Below are 13362 nucleotides of genomic sequence, written 5' to 3'. Positions count from 1 at the left end.
AAAGACAGGGGATTGTGCATCCAAGCTGACCAGATGGGAAATAAGAGCATTAATAAGAGATTTAAACTTGTTGTTCAGTTGCTCCCCATTAATGCTGACTGAAGAAGAGCTAGTTTTCAAAGAAAGATTTGGAGAATTTCTGTCTCTAGATGTGCAGAGTAAAAAAGAAATAAACCCAAAGACTTGGATACCACACTTTTTAAATGTTTTCTTTAAAAAAAATGTCCAAACCATTTTTCTCCTTCATTTATGCAGTTGTGTATGGGTTTATTTTGATCTATGAAATGAAACACCAATAAAATAAATGAAACTTTTAGACTAACATAAAAAAAATATGAACAGATGACAGTGGTATAAATACTTGTGTGAGAATGGTGTACACAATCACAGCAGATTTGAACACTAAAATATTCTGTCCCTCTGGGGAAATTTAAGAAAGTCCATCCTATTTCCTTTCCAGTTTCAAATAATTTGAATCAGCTTATTTACTCAACTGACAAAACCACAGATACCACCATTACATGGACATGTTGAACAATTCCTTAAATTCTCATACTCAGTTACACATTTCTTTGAATGTGCAGTTTTAATTACTGCACACAACAATTATTTTTCTTGTGTTGTAAATTTATCCTCACTTTGAAGTTTCTTGTTCTCATATCTTTTACCTTTGTGTGAATATGCATTCTTCCATTTACCTTCAACTTGCTGCTGGTAAACCTACATTTCCCTACTAATTGACAAGGGATATCCATTCTTTTGAATTCTACATCATTGTTTATGTTGAAATTAAATACTAGAAAAAAAAATGTTTTAATCAAAACTACATTTGTAAAAAAAATAATACTGTCATAGATATTTCCTTAAAGTAATTTACCATCTATTCATTTATTTTTTAACCTAGAATTACCCCTAATTTATTATATTTGTGCCTGTATTGTCTATGAAATGGTTGATTATTGTAAAAACATAATCAGTTTCAGTCTTTCTAGAAGAACACTCAAAATGTGACCAACCATTAAGGTTTTTGAAGTTTCATTATAGTAATATTGTCTCTGCTTCCTTATAATAATAAAAAAAAAACACGCCCAAATTATTTATAGCACTTGTATAAAAATACAATGCATGTAAGACTTTTTCTATCATATTATGAAGAACCTTGCTTGCATATTAGTATTTAATACACTCACCTTTCATCAGGATGTTGAAAAATGAGCATAAAAGTAAAAACATAGACTCTAGATACTTTTTAAAATTAAGTGGTTTTTTTCAAATTATTTTATTATAAAAGGCTTTCAACAAGTTAGGGAGATTAATGCAAAGTTGAAGCTACAGCTAAATAAACAGCAGGCTTGCAACAACTCTTAAGCTGTCAGACTGATCCATGGGACCAGAACAAACATATGAACACAGTAATAAAAAAAAAACTATGCTGCAGATTCAACGCACATTGCTTGCAGGGATCTGTAATTTACGAAGTTTGTTGAACAGCTCCAGGTACTGAGTCATGGTGTCAACACAGTCCGCTGGAGCAAAGAGACCCTCAGGTTTGGCAGCAAACACGGTTGGAAGTTCTGGAACGTTGTTGCCAAGAAAGGATTGTATGAACTCCCTCATGAGGTTCCAGCAGTCCCCTGGGACCACACAGGGACAATATTCTACCTGTGAGAAACAAACCCATAGTTGAACTGACAGACTGAGAAGGTGCAGCTCTTCTCTTACTTCTAATATCAAACTGTGGCCGCACCTCCACAGATATCCCCCTGGCGCTGGAGCTCATTGTGACTGTGCCGACTTTGATCAAGAAGTCACAGTAGCGATATCTCGAGCCACGGCACTCCACTTTGTGTCCCTTGGCGTTCTGGAAATGACTTTTCAGCTTCACCATAAGGACGTCAAAGTTTGCGTCTGCTGTCAGGCAGGGTCCTCCCTCAAACAGAGCCATGCAGCTCAGGGGAACTTCAGAGTTGTGCATCACATATAAGAGTTTGGAGGGCTGGCCTGCAACAGGAAGGCAACACTGACTTTATAGAAATGCAAAAGGTATCTACAATAGGCTTCAGACTGCACTTTAAACAAACATTTGCTGCTGTAACTTGAATTGCATTTTGTATGCATTTTCATATTCTTTTCTCTATTGTAATTTAATATGCCACCATTAAGAAGTGCCAAACTGTTTCTTTCATTGTTCTTATAACAGTGTCCATAAAGACGAATGATTTCATATAAACTGCAAGGGGAAGCCTGGAGTGTCACTATACACAATGAATCAAATCTCATACCACATATTACAGTTCAGTACACTCAGAGACAAAGACTTTAATTTGTGGTCTGAAATCATTAAAATGTGAGTTTTCGCCTAAATGGCCATTGTCACATTTGGAGGAAAAAGGGGTTAGCTCTCTCAAGCCTGAGAATACCATCTCAACTGTGTAAAATTGGCAACATCATCTTATTTGGGTGTTTGCGGCAGGAGGGACTGGTGCACTTAAAATACACTGAATCATGAGGAACGGACATAATGCAGGAATATTGGAGCAACATCTCAAGATACCAGGAAGTTAATGCTTTGGAACAAATGGGTTATTCGAATGGATGACGACACAAAGCATACATTTTTCCGTCACAAAGGTGAGGTAGATTTCTGAACCTTACCGCCTGGATTTCCTGTAGACTGGTAAGTCTCACAGTCCACACAGAAGCTGCCCTGCTTCACAGCACCCAGCTGCTCCAGTTTCTTATGCAGGATGTCCACTGTCTGCTGCACACTCTTTCCCTCCGTCACAGGAACCGGACACACACTGCAGTAAATACAGCACCACAGTCAGAGCATGTATACGGGGAAGTATACTAGTTATGTTACCAGGCATCCCATATTATTCATCTAGTGTTGATTCACCAAAGCGAAACAACAAAACATATATAATAAATGATAATAAATGTGCGAAATCACAGATTAAAGTTTGTAAAGTATAAATATAGGTATTAACATCAACTATGAACTCACCAAGTTACTCCCATTGATATTTTTCGTTCTCTCCTCCTGCCTTGTCGTTTTGTTTTGAGTACTTCCGGGTCATTAATGAGCCAATAATTATCATGTAGATAAATTAACGTTTGTTTTAAAAAGAATTAAAGCAATGATATATTTGTTAATTACATCAGATAAACTAAGTGGGCATTCTTGTATTATAGTAATTATTCGATACATTTTTGAAATTTCTTTTGCTAAACTGGATGTTGTACGTCGTGAGTTACGTCACTTCCTTTGAGGTCGACTTCCACACGTGTTGAACTACAGACTGTTTACACTGTTTGCCAACGTGTGCTTATACTTTTAGTCACCAATGCTAACATATAATACTTAGATTATTGTGTCAGCCTGAGGTACGCTGCAGTGATGCCCAAAGTAAAGAGATCCAAAGGAGGAGGAGAGAAGAGCGGCGGCGGAGCGGCCGCGGCGGTGGCGCTGGCCGACCAGATCCTGCAGGCGGACACGATCCGAGCCCGAGGCCGGGTGAAGGGGCGAGACGTCCGCTCAGAAAACGACGATCAGTACGTAGATGATCGATTGTCGAGGAAAATCTTACAGCAGGCCCGGATTCAACAGGAAGAGCTGCAGACTGAATATGGACTGCCCCCGGAGAAGAAAAAGACACCAGTCACTGTTCTCGGTAAGTTTAGAGAGGTTTAAAGCTTTATTTTAACAGCTGGCTTGCTCTTCTTTAAAAAACTTTAACAACATTAATATAATAACTAGAAAATTCCTGAAGAAATTTAACTGGGGCCTGCCAAAGTGTGCCCGTCGGTTTGGACCCAGCGTTCTGATGCTAAGAATTTGCATCAATGCTAAAGAAAGCTGCAATGTAATCAATAGAATCACAAGAATGTTAAGTAAACTGGACATGCACCATTCAGTATGATAAAGTAAGTGTATTAGCTAAAATGAGCAAAAATGCTAATGTTAGCGTGAATGCTCTCAGTAGCATGTGGGATATTATTAGAATGTTCTCTGTAATTTACTTAATTCCTTCAGAATACTAAACATGGCAGATAAGTAAGAAAAATAGGTAATAGCTTATTTAAGCTAAATGGCTAATGCTAATGAACTGCCTTGCTACGCAAGGCAGCTCCCTAACCTGAGAGAACCAGATAATGCAGAATGATATCATTGCACCGCCTCCGGCGGTGCACTGTCCAGAGGGGCATATTGAGGCTTTTATTTTGAAATTTGCAGTAAGCTTCATATTAAATGCCCACACTAATCCAGTGTCTAAGAGTGCTTTGGATAAACCAATCACGTCAAGCAAAAATGAGCAAATATATGATGTAAAAATTGCCAAGGCTTTTATTTTGAAATTTTCAGTAAGCATCACAAGAAATGGTCAATCTAATCCCATGTGTAACAGTGAATGTGTTAAATCGTTTCTATAATGCTCAAAACACAAGTAGTTCTAAAGGCCAGCTCAGTCCTCCTCTGTAGTAACTGACAGTTCCACCATGTTGTAGTTCTAACCTTCAGTCTTTGTAGTTCTAAAGAGCAGCTCAACTGTCATGAGAATGAAACACACAGGGAGAGATGGAATCCTAATAGTTTTAAGCAGTTAGTTTTTCTGATCAAAGCAGGCCAAACATATCTTTACCTAAGTGTTGCCAATAGCATGTGGGGTATCATTAGAATGTTTTCTGTAATTGACTTACTCAATTCAGTATATTTAAAATGACTAATAAGTAAGAAAAATAGCTAATAGTTTATTTAAGGTAAAAGTCTTATCTTAATGATCTGCCTTGCTGCGCAAGGCAGATCCCTAACCTGAGAGAAGAATATAAAGCATTCTAATATTGCATCGCCTTACGGCGATGCATTAACCTGAGGGCAATATGAAGGCTTTTATTTTGAAAAATAAACATAAGCTTCATATTAAATGCCCACACTATGGCGTTTTGGTTGTCCTATTTAATATCATTAGGTCAAAGGTTAATGCCATTGCACTGACTTGCTGCGCAAGCCAGTGCCATAACCTGAGAGGAAAAGATAATATAGGCAGAGATTTTTGCAGCGCCTTACGGCGCTGCACTCACCTGACAGAGATATTGGGGCTTTTATTGGGAAATTTCCATTAAGCTTTATTTAAAATTGACACATTAATCCTGTGTGTAACAATGGTTTGTAAAAATCAATTATAAAATGCCCAAAACACAAGTAGTTCTAAAGGCCAGCTCATTCCAGAGTGTCCTCCCATGAATCAGCTGCTCTGGCCTCATGTGTTCCGTTGCTATGGTAATGGATCAGCTGCTAACTGTCATTTGTGTGTGAGACAGAAAGGGGGGAAAAAAATTCTATCTTTGTGAGACACCCAGCCAATTAATATGGAAAAAGCACTCCGAACAAACCTTTGCCGTTCAGGAACCGTAATACATATTTGAAAACCGTTTGAAGCGTATAAGAGGGCTATTTGTCGTCTCCGATAGTACCGCAATTCATATTTTTACCTCATTCACAGTAATTGCAGTGATGAGACAAAAAATTGTGCAGAAACTTTTCAGAAATACATGGAAGTGAATCAGGGAGAGCGTCAGTTACCCTGTCCCATGATTTCACTCTGAAACATCTTGACAGAAAACCGTAAATGCCAGAGAAAAACCGAACACATTTTACCGGAGCAGGCATGCGTATCAATGTCATGACCGAGTTTGATATCGATAGGGCGATATTTGTGGGCGTGACGGCGATTTCAAAATCGCTTTGGGGTCAAAAATCTGCTTAAATTCTCACTCTAAAAAAGCGGCAGTTGGTGTCAGTTATGCTCTGCGTTTCGGCAGTTGGAAATTTTGCTCGTTTTACGCTTTTTACGTCGCCATCGTAAGTCCGATTCCTTATAAAAATAATAGCACACCTGTCGGGACCGAGCCGCACGTTTTGATACCACTTTTGTGGCTGGGCTCGCAGCGGTGCGAGCCGCATTCCGGGTGACGGATGAATAATAAATAATAAAGAGGCGTTCTATTGGGTGTAGAACAATAGGTGCCTGCCATGCAATGCATGGAGGCAGTGACTGACTTGCTTCGCAAGTCAGTCACTGCTCTCCTTATGCATTGCTATGGGGCAGGCCCCAATAACAAGGTTTGATTGAATGAAGAGTTTATTAAAGTTGTAATTTGTTTAGTTTTTGTAAAAAAATAAAAATAAAGTAGTTTAGACTTTGAACTGCAAACTGCATAGTTGGTGAAATATTAAGCACCTATTTTGTGGTCAGTGATATTTTTAACTCATCCTATAAGAAAACAAGCACAAGTACCCTTCATTCTGCGCGTTTAACATGTTTTTGTCAGCTCAGTTGATTTATCTATGTCTTAAATTCACTTTAAAGGCTGATCTGCTGTATTTGTACACTGCCTTGCAAATTTATGCATACACATTTAACTTTTGTCACATTTGATCAGATTACAAACATGAGGTTCAGTCTATTTATGACAGATAACACAAAGTTGTTTGGAACTGTGAAGTGGTAAGGAAACAAAATTTGAAAGATGTTCCAAAGTAGTCTTTTATGTAAGAATATCAAGTTGACACTTGATGAATTTAAAGTTATAGATTTTGAAATGGAGCCCTCCAAATCAAAGCTCATCTTTCATGTCGTTTTGTTTTATGACGTCCTGATAATAAAACTGAACTAGGTAAATATTTGGTACTCTAATGTCCAGACTGCCGTTAAAACTGCTGGAAGAATTTAGAAACATGAGTCTGGGAAACTGTGGAATATTTAAATGGAAAAACAAGCAGGAAGTGTAATCTGAGTTCGCTGATGACCTAAATAATTTGTTATTTCCATGTAATCCCATTAAAGGCCCTGACTGTCAGGATGCAGACTCTGACGAAGAGTGGCCTGCACTGGGACACACGGGTGCTGGTGATGCCGATGCCGATGCGGAAGGTGACTTTGAAGTTGTTGTGGATGCCGACGATGAAAAGGCCATTGAGATGTTCATGAATAAGAACCCTCCAGTGAGGTAAGAAGCGACCTGAATTCATTTTGAATCTAACTGTGGGGATTAACGAAGATTATCTGTGAAGTTATGCCTGTCTTCCGGATCTAAGCTGGTTTTGTTTTTACGATGGTTGCAGGAGGACCTTGGCGGACATCATCATGGAAAAGATCACAGAGAAGCAGACTGAGGTTGGAACAGTGATGTCTGAGGTGTCAGGTCACCCGATGCCCGAGCTGGACCCAAGAATCATAGAGGTGTACAAAGGTGTGAGTAAGGTGAGTTCCCCTGCATTCTTCTAAACCCATTGGGTGAGGGCCAGGGTGACCAAAGTGCAGCCAGGGGACCATTTGTCAATCAATCAATCAATCAAACTTTATTTGTACAGCACATTTCAGCAGCAAGGCATTTCAAAGTGCTTTACATCAAATCAAACACAAAAACACAATGCAACATGGAATCAACAATAAAAACACAACATCAAGTCAGATTCCGTCAATAAACTTGCAATTGATTACGTTTCAAATACAACTCTATACAAGTGGGTTTTGAGTTGAGATTTAAAGGAAGTCAGTGTTTCAGCTGTTTTACAGTTTTCTGGAAGTTTGTTCCATATTTGTGGTGTCCCCTGGACTGATTTTGTTCAGTCCCTGACCACAATACAAGAATGATACAAAGTTTGCCTAACAGCACAGGTGGTTGATACAGAATATTGTGTTAATTAGGGCAAAATTATAAAGCAAAAACTATTCATATTTTAATAACCAGACTTATGGCATTGTCGTTATTTCCATGGTCAATAGGATCACATGTATGACTTTTACTCAAAGCCCCGTTCCATCCCACCCAGTTAAATTAAATTCAGTTTAGTTATACGGAACCAGTCCACAACAAATGTCTCGATGGATGATTTGTTATAACATCTGCTTGTCCCATGCTGCAGATGTTTATATAACATGACTTAAAAAAGCATCTGCAGCCATAAGCAGTGTTTACAGTAAAACCATCTTGTTGGCTTTAAGCTACATTTTTACAGTATCTGGGCATACAACAAGTTCTCTGAGTAGAACAACATCAACACTGTTTTGTTAAGTATTTACTCATCGATAGTTACATTGTCATGGCAACATTTATTAACGTTATATGTTTCCCTGAAATGGTTTAGTTTTGCTGTAAACCCGTGTAAATTCAAATTCTTCTCAGTTGGACTTGGCTACAACAGGTTTGTTTTATTTAGGAATGTGAGTTAAATGTAGAAACAATTGAGACTGAATTCATAGGGGTTTTTTCTCTGTCAGGTTTTGTCAAGGTACCGCAGCGGAAAGCTGCCAAAGGCTTTTAAAATAATACCAGCGCTCTCAAACTGGGAGCAGGTTCTGTATTTGACCGATCCGGAGTCCTGGACTGCGGCTGCCATGTACCAAGCAACCAGGTGGTTTATCTGTCTTCTTTGATTTTCAGTTAAAATTCAATAGTATGGAGGTAACCGAGGCAGATGATTTAACATGGTAAAATAACACTTTGTTGTTTCAGAATATTTTCCTCCAATCTCAAAGAGCGAATGGCTCAGAGATTTTACAACCTGGTGCTGCTGCCTAGAGTCCGGGACGACATCGCAGAGTACAAGCGGCTCAATTTTCACCTTTACAGCGCCCTGAAAAAGGCCCTGTTCAAACCAGGAGCGTGGTTTAAAGGTAGGACTCTATCTCAACTTTGCTAATGACTAAATGGAAGGTCTTACAACATAACGAAAATGGTAAAATGGTAAATGGACTGAACTTATATAGAGCTTTTCCAGTCATTTTGACCACTCAAAGCGCTTTACACTAGAGTCACATTCACCCATTCGCTCTCACAAACACACACACATTCATACACCGATACGCAGATCGGTAGGCAATTTGGGGTTAAGTGCCTTGCCCAGAGGCACATCGACATGTGGCAGGAGGAAGCTGGAATTGAACCTACAATCTTCCGATTGCAAGACGACTACTCTACCATAGAGCCACAGTCGCATCGAAAGTTGCATGTCTGGCTGGCCTAAAGTAAATCAGAACAGCATGTGACTGCACACCTCCACCTTTTGGAGCTGCAGAAAGGTTTAGGAGAAGCGTGGTGGTGTACTGCTCGTTGCTGCAGCATTGATGCATGCATACAGTTGACAGGTTGGCTCAGAGAGTGGCCGTAAAAACAAGTTGTTTGTTAAAAATCAGTTTATGAATTAGAAGGTAGAATACCTGCAGGGCATCGCATTTTGTTGTGCATGGGGCTGCGGATCAGTCGGGGGGCTCCTGTTCACCCCTGGCCATTGCCAAGAAAACAAAGAATGGGCAAGTGAGCTTCAGAACTGGACCACAACGTGATGAACAAAAGTGGCCTGATCTGATTCTTCACATGTTTTTTATCACTCTGACGGCAGGGTGTGTGTTTGGGTAAATCGTGACATCTGGAGGCGCTATGGGGAAGAAGATAAGTAAATAGAGGCAGTTTGATGCTTGAGCAATGTTCTCTTGAGAAACCTGGAGCCCATCCACCCACAATGGATGTTACTTGAACACATAGCCTCTACATAAGTAACACTGTTTCATTTAATCCCTGTCGGCTGTGGGATTTTTCAGCAAGATATTGCTCCCTACCACAAAGCAAATATGGTTCAGGAGCACAAGTTTGGACTTGTGTGGCCCTTAGCGGTCCTTCAGGGTAATAGTGACATAGACATCACTGATTACAATGAAGAAGGAGCTGCTACTGTATTTGTTAACAGTAGCAGCTGTTAATAAATAAATGAACTTCTCCTGAAACAGCCGGTGAAATGCATCCTGAAGCTGGAGCTTCTGGACGGTTTATATTCAGTGTCCATCTGTGCTTTTATTTGCTTGGTAAACAGTAATCGCTATGTAGGTCCTCATTTCACGTCGGGCCAAGATCCAGTTTTGTATGGCCTTTTGCAGAAACAAAGTGGGTGAATTAAGTGAATGAAAGGATTTGACAGCTTGTCGCAGAGCAGAAATATCATCCTCCCTGGGATCTGACACATTTCTAAATTTAGTGCTAGATTTATACATTTTATTCTGGGGGACACTGGGAGAGGATTAGCAGCTGCCTATTGAGTAAACGACACCGCTGCTTGTTGCTGCATAACGAGCTTCGCAGCCCAACTAAACTGGGTCAGAACAGTCTTCATGTCTCTGTTGAACAGTTCATCTTCTTTTAATCCTGTTGGTTCTTGTGTCAGTAAGTTGCTCCAGTTTGAAAGGAACGATTACGCAAAAACAATCCATGTCCTAAATAATAGAGGGAGGGAAAATAAACTGTAAATAAAACAACAAATACTATGTGGGTCATTACCACCAGGTGGCAGTGTTGGTCTCAAATTAATAAAATGTATTAATAATTTTATGATGCCTTATGAGTAAGCAAATACAAAAATAAACTAATTATCCATTTAGTCGCTCATTGTGAAGGTAAAATGAGCAGAAAATGTAATATTTACCCACATAAGTTTTTTTATATTTGTCCATGCTTTAGTTTTAAAAGCTTTAACTACAGTCAGCTTCACAAGTGCAACCTTTTATTTGTTTTTTTCTGTGTTAGAACAACTACTAGTTAATGTAATAGTTAATCCATATTTATATCCTTATATGTAAGTCCCCAAAAGTTATTTTTGTGAAATACACAGCTAGTTGTTATGTCTCCAGGTTTCCCCACCTGAGCTTCTGTTTTCTGTAGCTCCTCTTGTCTGTTTTTTTTTTTTTTTTGGATTAATGCTCTTCTTACCTAGCCTGTCAGTACATCAGTGTCGTTGTCGTTGTTGTTGTTGTTTTGGAACGTAACCCTAATTGAAACTTCCTCTCTGAGCTTTATTTTGTTTAACTTTGTCTCCATGATGCTGTTCTTCACAGAGCAGCTGGATTTACACCGATTATAAATCAAACACAGAAGGACTTATACTTTTCTTTTCTATTAGTTCATCCAGAGAAATTCTTATTAGTTTATATGACGTCTGGTATTGGTAAACGGGTCTTATCACAAATTCACACCACGCTTTTAAGATGTTCAGTTGTTCAAATTAAATTAAAATGCACTGAGATTTGTGGTTGTAATGAGACAAAAGACGCAAAGTTCGTGAGGTATACAGGTTTTTTTAAATGGTCTGCTCCACTGTGTTTCTGCACCTTTAAATTTTGTATAGGGCTGATTGACCATGACGAGTCAATTACTGACATAATCGTCAAATAATTTAGTAATCAATACATTTTTAACTGAAGTATACAGACTCAAATAAAGGCTAATTGCTGAAAAAACCCAACATATTTAGGTCAATAATTAAGGCAGAATTGAAGATGTCATATATATATATATATATAAGAAACTGTTGTCTGTAAATATGTTCCTCCCAAAACTTCTCAAGTAGCATGGTTTTATCTTCATCCAGTTTAAATTCATCTATTCTTATTAAACATGGGGAACCAATATTTAGTTTTATGCTTTTCTTTTCTGTTAGTTCATCCAGAGAAACTCTTATTAGTTCATAAATGTTTTTATTTTGCTTTTCCTTTGTCATTTGTTTGCACTTTCTCTAATTTGTGTAAAGCACTTTGAATTGCTTTGTTGCTGAAAATGTGCTCTATAAATGAAATTGCCATACCTTACCAAAGGGATGCTATGTTATCAAATTTTAGGCAATAAAAGATTTATTTTCTTATGTGAAGTTGGAATTGAGTTTTAATATTAACATTTGTTGATGCATTTCTAGTATTGTCCATAAAAATGCTTGTGTTTCTGTAAAATATTGAATGTGGCAACTTCTTTGTGCGATTAATCGTCAATAATAGATGACTGAAATAATTGTTAGTTGCAGCCCTAATCTTGTGTTATTTTTGATCCACCTGCTTTGCATTCTACTGCTTTCTATTCTTTGTTTGAGTACTGATGTAATATTTTGTGCCTTTATTGGAACGCAGGTATACTTATTCCGTTATGTGAGTCTGGGACGTGTACGCTGAGGGAAGCCATCATTATTGGAAGCATACTAACTAAATGCTCAATCCCGGTGCTGCACTCCAGGTAAGGCGTTTTCCTTATGTCCACACGTCGCTACATTGTGTCGCATATCAGACCCACTGTATCCGAAAGCCGTTTAATCGTGTGATCCTTGTAAGTCAATGCGTGGTCAGTGTTGCATAACTGGTTTAATCGTTCTCGTCTTTCAGCGCGGCAATGCTTAAATTGGCAGAGATGGAGTACAACGGTGCCAACAGCATTTTCCTGCGTCTCCTGCTAGACAAGAAGTACGCCCTGCCTTTCCGTGTCCTAGATGCCTTGGTGGCCCACTTCCTGTCTTTTCGCAGTGAAAAACGTGTTCTTCCTGTGCTGTGGCACCAGAGCCTCCTGACCCTGGCCCAGCGCTACAAGGCCGACCTGGCCGCTGAGCAGAAGGAAGCACTGCTGGAGCTGCTCCGGATCCAAACACACCCTCTGATTTCAGCAGAGATTCGCAGAGAGCTGCAGAACTCAGAGTCAAGAGATGTTGAAGTTGGACTCACTGCTGTAGAGGATATGGACTGATGTAGTCTGCTTTTTTATGTTCCCTCAGCGTAAAAAGACTTTGGCTGCCTTCATGTGATAAATTTTAAAATAACAAGACCTTGGTGGAATCTGGTCATGCTCCATCTTGTTATTACAGATAAAACATGCTTATTAGTGGTGATGTAAGATGTTATTTCGTAACACAAATCTGAGCTTGAGAATAATTCAGAGTTGGATAAATTAGCAACACGGATTAAAAATCTAATGAATGATATAGATATGGTCATTGATTTTTATTTATTAACAAGCCACACAAGCACAAACTGGTTAAGACTTTATCCATTATTAAAGTCTTGGAATGATTGAATAATTAAAAATTCTATTTATTTCAATCACTGCAGCAGAAATTGGTTCTCAGACTTTTAGAACATCTAATCTTTTGCTTGTAATCGTCAAGTTTGTCACAATAAAGAAATAGCACAACTTCTTTTGCATGAAAACCTTTGTACTATGTCAAACAGAGCCCCTAATAACGGTTGCTGTTAAACACATCTCCTTTGTTAAAAAATTATTAACCATCCTAATAGTTAATGATTATTTCAGGTGACTATTTTTATTGCTGGAGCTTTAAAACAATAGTTTTTATAACATAATTTTTCCTGTGTTGGCTAAGGTCAGGAAACATTTCAGTCTTTAGGTTTTCTTTCCATATCCCCATACTTTCGAATGATTTGTTCCCAGTTTCCTTTTATGTGGGATTTCTCAGGTCCCTGTGTAGATATAAATATTATTTTTCTACACAGTGAACATTTCAAATATTAACACATGAATCTAAGTAAATAAAAC

The 13362-nt window shown here is 38.5% G+C and overlaps 2 protein-coding genes across 2 annotated transcripts; one reads left to right on the top strand and one right to left on the bottom strand.

Moving 5' to 3' along the window:
• Nucleotides 1-242: 242 nt before the first annotated feature.
• med20 (mediator complex subunit 20) lies at nucleotides 243-3110 on the bottom strand. Its single transcript, XM_044123192.1, has 4 exons — nucleotides 3008-3110; nucleotides 2656-2801; nucleotides 1748-2001; nucleotides 243-1662 (listed from the first exon to the last, which is right to left on the bottom strand). The coding sequence occupies exons 1-4, from the start codon at nucleotides 3019-3021 to the stop codon at nucleotides 1441-1443; spliced, it is 636 nt and encodes a 211-aa protein (XP_043979127.1). The 5' UTR covers nucleotides 3022-3110; the 3' UTR covers nucleotides 243-1440.
• A 142-nt stretch (nucleotides 3111-3252) lies between these two features.
• On the top strand, nucleotides 3253-13003 carry bysl (bystin-like). Its single transcript, XM_044123191.1, has 7 exons — nucleotides 3253-3674; nucleotides 6849-7011; nucleotides 7127-7265; nucleotides 8286-8419; nucleotides 8521-8681; nucleotides 11952-12054; nucleotides 12201-13003. Exons 1-7 carry the CDS (start codon nucleotides 3401-3403, stop codon nucleotides 12553-12555), a joined length of 1329 nt encoding a protein of 442 aa, XP_043979126.1. The 5' UTR covers nucleotides 3253-3400; the 3' UTR covers nucleotides 12556-13003.
• Nucleotides 13004-13362: the final 359 nt, after the last annotated feature.

The sequence above is a fragment of the Gambusia affinis genome, linkage group LG07, assembly GCF_019740435.1.
Source record: "Gambusia affinis linkage group LG07, SWU_Gaff_1.0, whole genome shotgun sequence".
Taxonomy (NCBI): Eukaryota; Metazoa; Chordata; class Actinopteri; order Cyprinodontiformes; family Poeciliidae; genus Gambusia; species Gambusia affinis.
Note: the sequence above shows the minus strand (reverse complement) of the source record. Positions and strands in the feature narration are given on the sequence as shown.